The 17,183-nt window shown below is 44.4% G+C and overlaps 1 protein-coding gene across 4 annotated transcripts in view; it reads right to left on the reverse strand.

Annotated features, from left to right (window-relative positions):
• Positions 1-1,637: 1,637 nt before the first annotated feature.
• ZNF496 (zinc finger protein 496) overlaps positions 1,638-17,183 on the reverse strand; it is a 44,677-nt gene continuing 29,131 nt past the window's right edge. For 2 of the 4 annotated variants that reach the window (XM_043912476.1, XM_043912473.1), the window contains exons 5-8: positions 12,967-13,099; positions 12,353-12,460; positions 11,145-11,258; positions 1,638-5,070 (exon numbers count right to left, since the gene is read on the reverse strand). In XM_043912476.1, coding sequence (XP_043768411.1) covers positions 4,313-5,070; positions 11,145-11,258; positions 12,353-12,460; positions 12,967-13,099 — 1,113 coding nt within the window. In that variant the 3' untranslated portion in view covers positions 1,638-4,312. The remainder of the gene's footprint in view (positions 5,071-11,144; positions 11,259-12,352; positions 12,461-12,966; positions 13,100-17,183) is intronic. The other 2 variants (XM_043912477.1, XM_043912474.1) reach the window with 2 other exon arrangements.

The raw sequence follows: 17,183 nt of genomic DNA on the forward strand, positions 1-17,183 counted from the left end.
GATTCCCAATTCAATATTCTTGGCTATAGCCTAGATACACAAGGGAAGCCTGGCCCTTCCCACTTATATATGAATCTGGTCCTCCATTTCATCTGCATTTTTTATGGGGAATTGATAACACTGCAATGTACCTTGGTGATTATATGCACATTAATCATGGTACCTTGGTTGTTGACTATGGTTTAGAGGATAAAATTCCCAGTCTGTATGGAATGGTCAAAGTAGGTTTGGATGGAACCCAGGGCTTTGTACTTGATGAACTTATGACCCTTAATAACCAGCCAGCAGATGCTGGATGCCTTAGATGTGGGGCGAGGCAGCAGGAGAGCCTGGTCATCCAAAATTCATCCTGATGCTCATTTCCTGGCCAAGATGTCTTACACATGCTACCTAATCTGTAGACTTGTTTGCACTGGAGCACTGGTGGGCATTGACTATTACTTATAAAACAGCATCAACTTCTGTTGCTAACAGAAAAAAAACACCTGGGCTTGTTTGATGGAATGGGGTGTGTGTGTGTGGGGGTGGGGGGCAGAGGTGACATAAATGTCATCAAATTCCCTGCATTACACTGCAAGCAGAAGTGTTTGTACCTGATCAAAACTCTGCTTTTGGTAGAGGACAGAAACTATCTCATGGGAGAAAAGCAACCAGGACCAATCTCCAAGTCTAAGATTGGCACAGACTTGTGCCTTCTCTTCCACTTGTATCAAGAGTTTGTCGATTAAAAAAGATGCGCAACTTGAGAGTTTCGAGGTAAGTTTTATTTGGGGGCAAAATGAGGACTGCAGCCTGGGGGACAGCACCTCAGATAGCTCTGAGACTGCTCCAAAGAGGCAGTGGGGGAAGGGCAATACATAAGATTTTAGTGAAAGGGGAGTTCAGGTTGTATGAAAATGGCTAAGGTTGGGTGAAACAGCTAACAGGTATGGTGTGATCAGGAGTGTATCCTAATCCTGAACCTGGTTACTGGGATTTCCCTAGTGGTCCAGTGGCTAAGATTCCATGGCCCAGGTTTGATTCCACATGCCACAACTAAGAGTTTACATGTTGCAACTAAAGATCCTGCACGCCAGAAAGATCCCACATGCCACAACTAAGACAAAACATTTAAAAAAAAAAAAAAAGGCCATTACTTCCTCTCTCTTCTAAAAAGAGAGGTGATCAGATCAGGTGACCACAACTACCTGAGGCCTAAAAGTTTTATAAGGTGATGCCTGACATCCAGAAGGGCTATTTTCAGCATCTTCCCACTTCAAGTTCTCTTCTAAAAATTTAATGTATTTCGCTGTGCTGGGTTTTCCTTGCTTCGTAAAGGCTTTCTCTAGTTGTGGCGAGCAGGAGCTGCTCTCTAGTTGTGGTGCACAGGGTTCTCACTGTGGTGGCTTCTCCTACTGTGGAGCATGGGCTCCAGAGCACAGGCTTAGCAGTTGCGGCACACAGGCTTAGTTGCTCTGTGGCACGTGGGATCTTCCCAGATCAGAGATTGAACCCGAGACTCCTGCACTGGCAGGCGGACTCTTTACTACTGAGACACCAGGGAAGCCCTCAAGTTCTCTTTGTCAGGCCAACTGACTATCTCTCTCAGCTGTGCTACTCATACTTTTTTAACTAAAATGAAAAGTCAAACACGAATATTAATTCAGTAAGTCAAATTTTTATTTTGCACCTGTGAATTTATGGGAACAATGCCAAGGAATCAGAGGAAGAGGGAGGACAGATGCTTTTTGGATGTGGGGTCTCTGAACATCCATGGGAAGGTACACACACAGCTCATCTGTCTGCCCAGCCACCCAGGAAGGGAGGGTAGGAAGGATGAAGTGGGTCAGTTCTATCTTCTGGAGAAGCTTTTTTCAGAACTCAATGGTTCCTCTGCATGGGAAGAACCTGGGATTTGAGCTGCACCACCCAGAGGGGCTTCTGAATCCAGGGGGAAGGTGAACTTCTGATTAGCTAGGTACCTTGGTCAGGTTTGCATCAGTGAATTTGATACTCCCTCACAATATTTGGTGGGTAATGATCAGATGCATAGCCTCCCCATAGGTTTCAATTCTGTTACATCCCCTTTTGTCTTACTTATGATCTGATTTTACAGATAAAATATACTAAACAGAACAGTTTTCTTCTTTTATACAAATATCTGAAGTGGGTGAGTTCATAACTTCCTCCCTTAATGGAATTGTTGGGCAAGAGTGCATAGGTGGGTAGGGCAAATGTTCACAGAATCTGGCCTCTATTTGAAATTTTCTCCTCCCTTGTCCTTCAAGATACATGTTTTCCTCTTTTCTGGCAAGGTCAACCCAAGAGGCAAACTATTTAGAAAACCAAGAGCCCCAATAGTTTATTTTTTGTTCAGGGTATAACCAAATTATTTTATTGTATTTACTGTTCCTGGGTATATAGATGCATCTATACAGGCACAGTAATCATAACTATAAACTGTAACTATTTCATTGGGTTTGTTATCGCTTGATGTGATAATGAAGTGACAAAGAGCAAAGGGTCTTGCATTCATTTGCCCGGCCTTACTGTCTGCTAATGGGACCTGACATATAAATATAAAACACAGGCCTGGTGGCCGGCTTTCTGACTCAGCCACCAATACACCACAGCTTCCATGCTTTTTCATCACTGAGCTGAGCCAATCTGACCAGTCTTTCAGGATCAAGACGATGGTTTTCATTGCTTGAGGCTTCACTACCAGTGTCACTCCCAGTCCAGAACCCCAGGCAATGAACTTTAAAGGGTATTCTGCAGAGGATCCCCCACCCTGGGAACAGAAGCTTGAATCTGAGTTCTGCTTCCAATGGAACTCAGAGTAAGCTAAATCAACTTTGCACTAATTCATCTAAGAATGAGAAATATCAGCAGAACCTCAGGATTACCTAGTGTTGTGGGTTAAATTGTCTTCCCATCCCCCCAATTCATATTGAAGTCCTAACCCCAGTACCTCACAATGTGACCTTATTTGGATATCTCCAATAATATCCAAATTGCAGATATAATTAAGATGAGAACAGTCTGGAATCAATAGGGCAGGCCCTACTCCATATGACTGTTATCTTTACAAAAAGGGGAAATATGGAGACAGACACATACACAGGAACACCATGTAAAGACGAGGAGGAGGTGGGGTGATGCTTCGACAAGACAAAGAACATCAACAATTGTCAGCAATCACTGAAGCTAAAGGAGAGGCAAGGAACAGATCCTTCCTTTACAAGAATCCAACCTTGCTGACACCTTAATCTTGGATTCCAGGCCTCCAGAACTGAGATGATGAATTTCTGTTGTTCTGAGCCACCCAGCTTTTGGTAATTTGTTACAGCAGCCTTAAGGAATTAATACAACTGGCACATGAAGTTTATATATATATATAGAATGACTTCATCAAAGGTTCTGTTTCTCCTGCTCAGCTCATCCAGACAAAAGAACTTCTCATTCATGGGACCTGAGCTCTCCTTTACGGGACCTGAGCTCTCCTTTCCTAGACATGATACAATGGGGAAGGGAAAGTTAAGCGCCTTTCAAAAGATGATGTTGTCACTTCTATCCCACAGCCAAGTATACCAAGGACCTTCAGGGTACAAAGAAAGGACACTTTCTTTGTAGTGTGTGCCAACAAACAAATTAAAATGTGGGCTTAATGTGGGTTTTGCCTTGAATGAGCTCACAATTCCCAATAACCAGTCACCACCATAGAAGAAAGAGTTCCCTTTTGGCAAGCTATAGTCTCCCACAAAGGCTTCTGAGCCTGGAAGGGCCATCTGATAATTCTGAGGTGTTCTCATGGACCAGATGGTGCCTGGGACACAGACTTCTGATGACAGGACATGGCTTGGTGTGCTTGGCCCTGCTGCCCTTGTGCCAAGAGACCCAGCCCCACCTTCCTCCTAACCCATCACCCCACCTGCAGCTTCCTGCTGTCAGGTAGGGAGAAATTACCTCCAGACCTCAGGATGGGGTAGGAATTCAGATGGGGCAGGAAGGGAGTGTACTGCAAGTTGGCAAGGGACAGACCCCTCAAAGGTTCCCTGTGGTAGGGGGCACCCTAGTCCCTCCACCAGGTGGGAAGCCCTGAACAGGGTTCTCTTAGACCCGAAACATGGGCAAGTCAAAGCTGGTGCTGACACACTCTCCTGGAGCAAATACTTAACTGGCCACTATCTCGTTTCTACCTGAGAGTTAAAGGTCAGGAGGACGTGGTCTCTGTCCTGGGGAGGAGTCTGAAACTGGGCAGTGCCAAGCACAAGTGGGATACACTCCACCCACGCTGGAGCTGCACGCAAAAAATGTGTGCTAAGCCCCTGGCTCAGTAGGAGTTCAGAGCCTGCTTGGACCGGCGCTTCATGTGTAGGCGCTGGTGGCGGAGGAGGTCAGAGTTCTGGGAAAAGCTTTTGACGCAGTACCTGCACTGAAAGGGCCGGGACTTGTCCATGTGAATGTTACTGCGGTGCCGGGCCAGGTGCTCAGGCCGCTGGAACACCTTCCCGCAATCACAGCACTGGCAGCGTAGCTTGGCCTTGCCCTTTGTCAGCGGGTCGTCAGAATCCCCACCCGTGGTCCCTGACGCCTCCTGTTCTCTCTTCTTCACTAACTCGAGTCCGTCTGGCTGCAAGTGTATCCGCCTGTGTGAGAGCAGGTGGGAGTTGAGGCGGAAGCTCTTCCCACAAGCACCGCACCTAAACGGTTTCTGGACCTCGTGGGTCTCCAGGTGCCCATCTAGGTCCTCACTATCACTGAACAGCTCCCCACACACCGAGCACTCATGTGGCTTCTCCTGCTCCCTGCGGCTCCGCAGGTGTCGGATGAAGTTGACCCTCCAGCGGAAAATTTTGCCACAGTTAGGGCACACGTAGGACTTTTTAGAGGAGGTCTGCACCTCACCCGCTGCCTCAATGCCGCTCCGGTGGGAGGTGGGGAGGCTGTGCTGCTTCTCCGCGGGGCTCCGCGGCTCGTCTGTGCAGTAGGGGCCGAGCTGGGAATCCTCATCTCCGGAGCTAGACAGCACAATCTCGATCGTCACCTCCTCATCCAGGCTGTTCTCAGGGAATGGTGCATCACCTCCCACTACCAGAAAGCAACGAGGTGGTCAGTGGTGCTGCCCAGGCCACACCCGAGCCCCTGCAAATCCTACCCAAGGAGGTTCTGTGTGGGTCCAGAAACCCACATTTTTGTAAGGAATCTTCCCCTGCAGGTATCTCTGTGGTATGTCTTGTGAGAAGGAATCCCTTAGCACAGGCCACACTGCTAACCCATTCTGCATACCTTTTTCTTTCTACCTTTTTCTCCTAAATCCCCAGACCCAGTCCTTTTATTCATTTCTTTTCTAGCCACTGAGACCCCTCCAAGCTCTAAGACGTTGTATCTATCCGTGTAAGCCTTGACCATTTACACATCACTTAACTCTGCCTTTCTTAATCAGACAAGGGAAAAATTGTCAGGGTGCATTAAAAGCCTTGAGACAGAGAAGGGTCCTGTATTCTATAAACAGTGACTGGAGGCTGCCAGCTACTATATGCTAGACACTTAAATTCCCCAGGGGCTGTACAAGACTTCTGACATGCACAAGCCCATTTGATCCTGGACACAAGCCAATGATGTACTACTTGCCATTATAAACATAGGCAAACTCAGGTCACGTCGTGCTTAAGGGCTCAGGGCTAGTGATATTGAGCCCTGCTGTGATGTTAGGGCTGTTCAAAGGCCCCAGATTATCCAAGGTCATCTCTCCCTTTCAGTATCATATCAGAGGCCAACCAACAGCCACTAGTGGTAATGCATAAAGATGCACTGGACTTTATAAACTAACTGAAGCTGACTCAATGGATCTTGAGTCTGTGATGTTGGAAAGATGTACTGTGGGGAGGAGTTGGGTGGGCAGTGGGGACCCTGATATGAGGTCCTTGCCTGCAGCCCAGAGCCCATTACACAGCTCTCCTTACAGCCATTTCCTTATTTTTGTGAAATGGGGGGCTCAGGTCTAAAACAGGGGTGGGGGATAGTGGTGCCAGGTCCTTTGATACAATAATAGGAATATGGTTATTCTGGACTTAATTGCTGGAAGGAGGAGAGTTCCGGCAGCTTAAGGAAGTGAGGGCAGGTGAAACTGGACAGAACATAGCAGGAAGACCCAATACCATAGCAAGCAGGAGACACTGGGCAGTGGCAGAGTCTATGCGGGTATTTACCCATACATCAGAGCACAAGTGTGAGGGGACTGGGTACAACGTGAGATGGGGGAGTAGGAAGGAAAGACATGAAGATTTAGAACATTTTCAGTCTATCTATCCTGCAAAAAATGAGAAAGTATGTTCTGGAGAGAATACCAAGCATGTGGCAGGACAACCACGGATCCTGTTGATCATCTAAGAAGCCAAGAGTGGAGATGAGATAATCCAGGAATGGTCTGTAGAGGACCCTCTTGTCTGATGGCCTGAACCCTTGTAAATTTCATAGGAGGCCAACAGTTTTTCTGAGAATATCCATCTTGGAATAAAAAGGAAAGAAGATGGACTAAAGGAAGGCCTTCAGACAGTCCATGGGGTCAAAGAGTTGGATTAGACTGAGCGACTAACACTATTACCTCTATCAAACTTCTAGAACAAACTAATAGAGATATCTGGATGCAAACATGGATTATCCTTGAAAGAAAAGGAAGACAGCCCCAAAGGCAGTTCAGAGGTTGACAGAACTGCCACTGCATCCACAGGCTCACAGGGTGGACACAGCACTGAGCCAAAGATGAATCTCAAACCCTAAAATCTAATGGAATTTGCCCTGTTAGGATTCACACTTTCTTGGGAACCATCAGTCTTTCTTCTTTTTGGAATGAGAGTGTCTACTCTATGCCTGTCTCACCATTTCATTTTGGAAGCACTGAACTTGATGTCTGGATTTACAGATTCACAGTTGGAAGTGACAATACCCTGAATCTCACTCAATTTTGATTTAGATGATATTTAGATTAAATTATGGACTTAGAGTTGATGCTGGAATAGATTAAGGGATGTTGCGATAGAATGGATGTATTTTGCATATGAGAAGTATGAATTATGGGAGAACAGAGGGTAAAGGGGAACAAGAAGTATGGATTATGGGGGAACAGAGGGTGAAGTCTTAACCCCCAGTAATCAAGAATGTGACTATATTTGGAGATAAGATCTTTCAAGAGATAATATGCAAGAGACCTCTTGGAAGAAGAGATTAGGACATAGACATGCAGAGAGATGCCCATGAGAAGACACAAGGAGTCCAACTAAAAAAAAAAAAGATAGGGAGAAGACAGCTGTCTGCAAGCCAAGAAGAGAGGCCGCAGGAGAAACCTCTCTACTGAAAACTTGATCTCAATCTTCTAAGCCTCCACAATGTTGAGAAAATCAATTTCTGTTGTTTGAGCCTCCCAGTCTGTGGTACTTTATTATATCATTCCTAGGAGACTAATATAGTACATATGGGATTCATGCATGTGTGCTAAGTCGCTGCAGTCGTGTCTAACTCTTTGCAACACTATGGACTGTAGCCCACAGGCTCCTCTGTCCATGTGATTTTTCAGGCAAGAATACTGGAGTGGGTTGCCATGTCCTCCTTTAGGGGGTATTCTAAACCCAGGGATCGAACCTGCGTGCCTTAGGTCTCCTGCATTGGCAGATGGTTTCCTTATCACTAGTGCCACCTGGGAAGCCCACGTATGGGATAACAGCCCCCTGAAATCAGATGAAGTGACTAAAAATGGATGCATAGTTTCTAAAAAGGGGGAAATAATTCAACAATAATGTTGCTGTGTGCCATTGACACAACAGTGTAAAGAATTTCTAGTAGATGAGATAAGACTTACAGAGGTGTGTCCGTAACACTGCAGAGAAAGAGTAACACTAGGGATGTCTCAGCTCAGCACTGAGATAAATATGGGTGATGCGGGGAAGGTGCAGGGCAAAAGAGAAGCTAAACTGACTGTTAGGGTAACAGTAGAGAAAATAGGGAAAAGTTATTAGCTGTAAGTGCTTTTACCTGTATTGTATCAATCTTCAACAATAACCCCATAAGGTAGACTTGACTATTATCTCTATCTTACAGGAGAAAAATGTAAAACAGAGATAAAATAGCCCAAGGTTCAGGGGAACTGCGCTTAACTGGGGGTGGGGGTAGGGGTGTGAACCTAAGACTACGACCATGCTCTTCCAAGGCCAGGGAACAAAGGCTGCTTTGTACTTTTAAGAGCAAAAAGCTCATAACCAGGTTGATGGCTAACTCCTCAAGAAGGGCAAGCTATGGCCTGGGAATAAATCATTTCCTGTCAGGTGGAGGTGCTAAGGAGAGAAGCAGGAGGATAGGAAGCTATATGTAAAAAAATAAGTAAATAAAGACATCATAACAAATATATCCTTATAACGTTAGGATTGGGGGGCTTTCTAAAGCAAGATACACAAAAAAGAGATGAATAACTGTATTTACATATTTAAAATGTTTTTTAAAAGAACATCTATGTGCAGACTTCCCTGGTAGTCCAGTGATTAAGAATCCGCCTGCTAATGTGGGGGACAAGGTTTGACCCCTTCTCCAGGAAGATCCCACATGTTGTCACAGGGTAACTAATCCCATGCGACACAGCTACTGAAGCCTGAGTGCCTAGAGCCCATGCTCCACAACAAGAAAGGTCACCGCCATGAGAAGCCCATGCACCACAGTGATGAGAAGTCCCTGCTCACTGTAACTAGAGAAAGCTGGCAAGCAGCAACAAAGACCCAGCACAATCAAAAATAAAGAAATAAATAATTTTTAAAAATTATGTGCTAAAAGACACGTAAAGAAAGTTAAAAAGTAGTAAGAATTATGTACAAATAATTAGGACAAGGTTTCCCCAATGACTCTGCAGTAAAGAATCCACCCGCAATGCAGGAGACACAGGAGATGCAGGATAGATCCTGGGTTGGGACAATCCCCTCAAGAAGGACATGACAACCCACACTAGTATTCTTGCCTGGAGAATCCCATGGGCAGAGGAGCCTGGCGAGCTATAGTCCATGGTGTCGCAAAGACTCGGACACAACTGAAGTGATTGAGCACGCATGCATGCACTTAGGAGGCAATTCACGGAAAGGACAAGCAGCTATGGAATAAAGAGCATGGTGTCTCTTAATCACATGGGTTCAGATCCTCAGTCTGATACTATGGGCCAAGGATTTGTGTCCTTCCAAAATTTTTATGTTGAAGCACTAATTCCCAATGTGATGGTTTGTGAAGTGGGGTCTTTGGAAGGTAATTAGGTTTATATGAGATCTTGAAGGTGGGACTTTTGTGATGGGATTAGTACTTTTATAAGAAGAGGAGACAAGAGTTCTGTGTAGCAAGGAAAGGTCATGTGAGTGCATTAGGGAGAAGGAAGCCAACTACAAGCCAGGAAGAGTCCTCACCACACACTGAATCTGCTGCTGACCTGATCTCACACTTCTCAACCTCCAGAACTTGAGAAATAAATTTATACTGTTTAACAGAACATATCTCTTCGCTATTCTGATCTAGTAGCCTATGCTGACTAGGATGATACCTACCTCAGAAGGTACATAAAGATACATGAATATAATCACGTAAAGACCTTATACTGCTGCAGTGCTTGGGACATAAAGACACAGAGCTTATCAAATGTGAAGGGGGAAGGGCAAAAATGAAGAAAAAAGAAAAGGACCAAAGAGTATTCACTAGGCAATTCACAGAAAAAACACAATAAACAAGAAAAGATATTCAGTCTCAGTGGTAGCATTATAATGTGCTGGTTGGACTGACACAAATGGAACTGGTTGGAAGGGTCCTTTGTGAGTGTGGATGTGGCGATGCAGACCCTTCACCTGCTGTGAGAAGGTGTGGGAAGAACTACCAAAATAAAAATGGTGCCTATTCTCTGCAATTTATCATCTCTCACTGATCTTAGATAGATAGCAACCCTTAGCTTCTTCTCATTTCAAAATAGATTCAGTATCAGAGCTCAGCAATGGGAGAGTGAAAACTCCCCTGTGGTAATGAAAATCCACATTCTGTAAGTATGCTGCCAGGGCTGAGACCTCCTGTGAGCAGGCAGAAGCAGAGAGGATTCAAACTTCATCTTGAGAATCAAGCTGAACTAGGAATGAGCCACACAGGGATGATCACCCTCGGCATGCAGAAGCAGGCTCCTCAGAAAACCAGGGCATCAAAGCTTGTGGGGAGGGAGGACTCTCAACCTAGATCTGCTGTAGATTTACAAAAACAGAAAATCCCTTTAGTCTACACAGGATAGGGGGTGAATACAAATGACTGTGAACTCTGCATGATACTAGGTGGAAATACCAGAATATCATGCAAATCTTGCCTCTGAATGGTATCAAATTGTGCATGAGTCACTGTACTTGCAAAAAACCCTCTGTGACACAGTGGATTTAAGTAAGGACTAGAGACTCAGAGTCTAAATGGTGCTGAGCACACTCTCCAGTGGTCCTCCTTTTAGCATTCTGCTAACCTGTTCTTTAATTGCAACATTGTCCAGGGACTCTGGTCTTATATGCACAGAAAAGAAATACACAGACCATGTGTCCAAAAGCACTCTGTCAGCACCCTGCCTCAACCAACCCACAAGAGAAAGGCATGGAGGGGAGAGACTCAGACTGGGAGTCAGCTGGAAAAGATCCTAGAAAAACAAACCTAGGGCAGGCAGCCTCAGTAACTCTCAGGAACTGTCAGCAGAAATTTTAGAAAGCTCAATTCCTAAACCTACACCACCCCCACCATCACCAGCACAGATGTATATACATACACAACACATATGCATGCACATAACCACACACGCACAATTTCACACACACAACACAGCAGACATTATATAAACATATATGTACCACATACACAAATGCCCACAGGCATGCTCACATGTATACAACACATGCCATATACCCTACACATGTACACATTCACACACAATACACCAAACATACTACATACATATACACCATACATCCTACTACCACATTCATGCACACACATACACAGATACACATGTACACATCATACCCGCATGCTACATGCACACACATACTACACACATATATACACACTCAAGCCACTCATCACACACAGGGGCACCCACCCCCACACCCTCCTAAGAATTCCTTTACCTGGGCAGGTGCTTTGAGGGAGCACTGTCTGCTGGCTTGTCTGGAACTCTGGCACCTGCAGCTCATCCCGCTTTCTTCTTTCTTCTACCTGGAATGGCTGGAGACTTGGAAAGTCTTTCCAGAGAAGAAAATGAAAAATTCATTTTTTCTGCTGCTGCAGCACTACCTGGAAGAGGCATCTTAAGAGATGCCAGGCTGTGATGCGAGAGCAGGCCTGGGCTCCCTCTCAGGGCAGTCACTCAGTAAATTAATGTCTGATGAGCAAATAAACCTGTAGGCAAAATGGGCCAACACCATGAACATGGGTTTTGAAGCTAGACAGAATGAACGTGGATCTGGGTTCTGCCCCATCCACTTGACTGTGGACAAGTAACTGGCATCCATGCAGTCATTTTCACTTTCTGTGGTGGGATTTCCAGTTCTCCACACAGACACTGCATAAACATAGTCTGGACAGTCTGCTGGGGCAGAGATGGGATGGGAAACTGAGCACACCAGAGGCCCTGGTTGCTTGTTCCAGGTGGGGGTGGCGAGTGAAATACTGATCTGCTCTGTGCCAGCTCAAAGTCCTAAGAGAAAGGAGGCCTGGGGGTACTGCTGGCATGGTACAAAGCTTTTCCCCTGAAGAAGCAGGCATCTTAAGGCATTAAAGCACAGTGGTTACAAACACAAGCTCTGGTGACATGGAAAGCTGGGGGTGGGGGTAGGGGGGTGGGAAATGCTGCTGCTGAGCTGTGGCACGTCAACCAAACCCCAGCACCTCCCCAAGCCTCAGTTTCCTTACACTACCTGCAGTATGTGGCTGGAAGAAGACAGGTGAGGCACCCAGAGGCACTGTGCCCAATGCCCAGCCAGAGGTGGCATGCCCTCCTCCTCTCCCACCTGACTTTTGGAGAGCATCTGACCTTACTTATAAAGCGGTCACTGCATTGTTACCACAAGCCAGATGTTACTTACAGCAGAGGAGAAAGATATTCCCATCATATCCTAGTTCCTGGTTGAAAGAGGGCAATCCCCACACCTGGGAAAACTGAAATACCACATTTTTTCTGTAAGGAATGAGGGATGAGGCAGGACTCATTCTACCAAGACATGGTCCAGGGGTGATAGTCATGGTCAGAGACATGGTCAGAGAGTGGTAGAAGGAGCAGGCCTGCCTCTGGCCAGCAGCAGCCTTGCATTCCACTGAGTTCTGGTATCATTCTCACCCAAGTAGGAGACCTGGGACATGTCCTTCCCCTGGAAGTCCTGCAACTCTGGAACACGTGGCTCATTCTCTTCTCCCTGGGAGAGATCCAGCTGGGCAGCTGCATCATCTATTCACAGAAAAGGGAAGGATATGCATTCATCAGGCCTCTGCTCCCGCAGGAAACCAAAGCGGGAGGACAGTGGTGACTCTGAGACAGTAGAGGAGAGAGAAGTTGGAGGGACGCACAACACACCGAGACCACCAAAAGGGGCCATGCAGGGAAAGTGGAAGGGCCAGGGCAGGCGGGGAGAGGGCAGGGGAGTGGACACTAGGGGGAAGCTGTGGGCTTGGGACAACTCTTTCAGGCCTACCAGAAAACCAGCAATGAAAAGAGTCAGAGTAAGAACGATAGAAGAGCAAATGCAAGGGATACAAGTTATATTTGGTGTGTATGTAAAACAGTCAGGTAACAAGCCTAACTTTCACGTGATACACCAGGCAATGGTTAATCTGCAGAGTGGCCCTGGCACCACTGGGCACAGGCGCGTCCCATTAGGGAGTGGGGGTGAACAGTGAGGTAAGATGTGGGCCCCCAGGTCCCTGGTCTCAGGAGAGAGCTGAGTTAAGTCTTACTTGCAGGCAGGGAGACCCCACAGTCTTCTCCAATGATGAACTCTCCGTAGAAGCCAGTCTGGGCAGGGTCTAGAAGGGACCAGTCCTCTTCTGAGAAGCAGAAGATCATATCCTTGAAAGGAGAAACCCGGTTCTGAAACCACAGAACAAGTACACCTCAATCCAGGCACAAGCTAGGGGAGGGATGCGGGAAGGAAGATGAGTCTGAGGCAGAGCCCCTAGCAACGTATACAGCTGGGAGAAAGACAAAGCAGAGAGGCTGCTGCAGAGCTCACAGTCTCCCCAGTTCTAGCCTGAGATCCACCCTCAGATGCATATGGTTTGGCAGAATCCAAACAGTGGCTACCTCACAGGGTGGCCAAGGATGTGTAGGACAGGTCTTCCTACACAGTGCTGGAGAGGCTGCATATCTACAACCCCAAACAGGCAAATGCAGAATGTCTCCAAATGATCCATGTAATGCAGAGATCCCAGTTCTGGAGTTTATTCTGCACATGTGCAGCATAAGGTCTATATGAGCTCCTCTGCTGCAGCACTGGTGATGATAGTTAAAGTTGAAAACAACATTTATGCTCAACAGAAGACTGTTTACGTACGCTGCAGGATATCCTATAAGGCATAATCACCAGTATTAGAAAAAAATAAGAGCTTATCTGTCCTGAGTAGGAAGCCCTCCAAGGTGTATTGTTACATGAAAAAAGCATCTGTGCAAAGATGGTCTAGATTCTACCTAGAAGTCTTGACCATTGGCTGCTTCTGCAGAGTGAGCTAGGACTTTCCAGATAAGTGTAATATTGAGACTTTTCTTATACTTTGTGTCACGAACCATGGGAATGTATCAAAAATTAACTTTTATTTGTGACATGATGGCACATCCACATAATATCAAGAGACCATAAAAATAAGGAAGTCATTTACAATATGGAATTACAATTCTTTGCCAGTTAGAGCATGATGCTAGGTTCTCAAATTTCCTGTAAATACTAATATGACAATAGATTAATGGCAAATGTAAATGTCACTGAAAAATTACTCATTTTGTTTGTAGTAATCTGGAACCTCGATCATTTGACAGAATAGTTGGGAGATGTAAAATGTGAAAGATGGACAATTACTGGTCTAGTTGACATTTCTGTTTGCACCTTCTAATTCCAGAACAGAAATACATAAATACATTTCTACTCAGCATGCACTATACATTAGCTTAACGTGCACATATTTTCTGCAAAGGTTTTAATCACAAAGCATTTAAAATAAAATTCTGTTCGGGGTTTTTAAAAAAAGTCCTTTATACATTTAATTGGAAAAGACTTCAAAATATTACCAGTTATAGCCATATATGATTGCCCTGGGGCCAGGTGCCAGGAAGAAGGGGCATGGGAAAGGCTGGGTAAGGAAAATTTTTGTTAGTTTTCTGTTTTTGACCATGCAGTATGTGGGATTTTAATTGCCTGAACAGGGATTGAACCCATGTATCCTGCATTAGAAGCAAGGAATCTTAAAAATTGGACCACCAGGGGAGTCCCAGGAGAGTTTTCAGTGAATCTCCTCCAGTATCTTAGGACCCTTCCTCCCAGCCACATACACACTTTTTAATTTTTCAAATTAAGCCTAGAGAAAACAGAGTAATACAATAAACATGAAGGATATACAACTCTGCAGCTAGAGTCAATAAATTAACATTTTGTCCACAGTACGTTTCATCCCAACATGCATCAATGTGAATCTCCTACTAAAAAGTTATTCTCCTACATCAGTACAATTTTTTATTTTATTTTATTTTTTTTTAGCACAGTGGTTCTCACCCAAGGGGGACTGACTGTGCTCAGAGGATGTCTGGCAATGTCTGGAGACATTTTTGTCACCACTGAGGGGTAGGCATTACTGGCATCGAGGGGGTGAAGGCCAAGGATGCCGCGTAACACGTCCCTGGGTGGTGGTGCCCCAGATAGCCAACGTGACAAAGAATTATCCAGCCAAAATGTCAACAAAGCCATGGGCAAGAAACTGTTCTACAATAGCCAAGAAACAACACTGGTTCAATAAGCATCTTCTGAATTATGAAATAGCATTATCCTTTCAAGGAAAAAAACCATGAAGAGTTATACAGGTAACTGTGACAAGAAGTCAAGATTGGAATTTGCTGGGTTAAAGCTTTCTAATAGGCCCCTAGAAGTCTTTCTAAACATGCATTGCCTTAAAATGTCAATCATCCGAATATAAATAAAATTCAACAGTCTTATGTTCATATAACCATAGGTGTATGCTTACAATTACTTATTTATAATTTTTTTTTTTGGCCCAAATCCATTTGATCAGAAAAAATTAAGTGTGATTCTCCCCCAGGTACTTCAGGATGTAGAAAAGTAGGCCTTTATACACAACTGAGAAAAATGAACACTTGAACTAGCAGAAGGATACCCTGTGATCTAGTAATTCTATTTCTAGTAAATCATCAGAGATGTATGTAAAAATGAAGGTCCCACCACTAAACCTTCCTAGAAGGAGGCTTCACTATGGAATTGGTGTTTAATATTCTATGCATGTCTTTCAAACTCCCAGTACATATGAATATAGCATGAAATGACAGTACTGTTCTGTAAGTTCTCATCTGTCACCTCGTCCATGTGTGAGAGTGTCTCCAGAGTATATATGCAGAGGGAGCCATGGGAACACACATTTTGACTAATCTTAAGTATTTCCACACTGGTTTGCAGGTAGAGTACCTAAAGGACATTCCCACTGGCAGCCCACTGGCATGCCTATTTCCATACACCTTTGCCAATACGCTGGGTATTGTGAAAAATCTAAGGTTCTAGCAACACTGTGGGTATGAGGCAATCATAGCAGTGTAACTCCCCTTAGCTCAATGAACATCTCTTTGTGGATTTATTGGGCAATTGGGTTTTGTCTTAAGAGGTCCATTTATTTATTTATTTATGCTAGTTTTCACTGAAGTATAGTTGGTTTACAATGTTGTGCCAGTCCCTGCTGTACGGACTCAGTTATACACAAATATGCATTCCTTTTTTTCACACACTTTCCCATAAAGGTTTATCACAGGATACTGAATATAGTTCCCAGTGCTATACAGTGGGACCTTGTTTATCCATTCTAAATGTAAGAGTTTGAATCTACCAATCCCAAAATCTCAGTTCAACCCTCTCCCTCCATCCCTCCCCAACCACAAGTCTGTTCTCTATGTCTGTGAGTCTGTATTTTGTAGATAGGTTCATTTGTGCCATTTTTTTAGATTCCACATGTCATATCATACGGTATTTGTCTTTCTCTTTCTGACTCACTTAGTATGGTAATCTCTAGTTGCATCCATGTTGCTCCATTTTTTTTTCTTATGGCTGAGTAGTATTTCATTGTATACATGTACCACATCTTCTTTATCCATTTATCTGTCCAAGGACATTTAGGTTGTTTCCATGTTTTGGCTATTGTGAACAGTCCTGCTATGAACACCGGGGTGCATGTATCTTTTTGAACTATAGTTTTGTCTAGGTTTATTTCCAGGAGTGGAATTGCTGAACCATATGGCAGTTCTATTTTTAGTTTTCTGAGGACCCTCCATATGTTTCCATACATTTTTTTCCACTGTATTTTTTACAGTGGCTGCACAAGCTTGCATTCCCACCAACAGGGTAGGAGGGTTCCATTTTCTCCACACGCTCTCCAGCATTTATTATTTGGAGATTTTTTAATGATGACCATTCTGACCAGTGTGAGGTGGTAACCTCACTGCAGTTTTGATTTGCATTTCCCTGATAATTAGCTTAGGGCTTCCCTGGTGGCTCAGTGGTAAAGAATCCATGTGCCAATTCAGGAGCCATGAGTTCAATCCCTGGGTTGAGAACACCTAGAGAAGGAAATGGTAACCACTACAGTATTCTTGCCTGGGAAATCCCATGAACAGAGGAGCCTGGTGGGATTGACTCAGACACAACTTAGAGACTAAACAACAACAATAATAATCAGCAATGTTGAGAAGATGCTTGTTTATCTAATGATGAGTTTGTTCTTTCTTTTTTAAAAAAAAAATCAGCTTGTTATTAACTGTGGCTATACTTAACAATCATAAAATAAAAAATAATATGATTTCAATTAGAAAAATTCTAAGTATGCGTCAATCACTTTATGGTTGTATGAGTAATCAGTAATATTAGTGACATAGAAAGGATTGCAAGAAAATGTTTAACAAGTTAGTAGGG

The sequence above is a fragment of the Cervus elaphus genome, chromosome 9 (assembly GCF_910594005.1).
Source record: "Cervus elaphus chromosome 9, mCerEla1.1, whole genome shotgun sequence".
Classification (NCBI taxonomy): domain Eukaryota; kingdom Metazoa; phylum Chordata; class Mammalia; order Artiodactyla; family Cervidae; genus Cervus; species Cervus elaphus.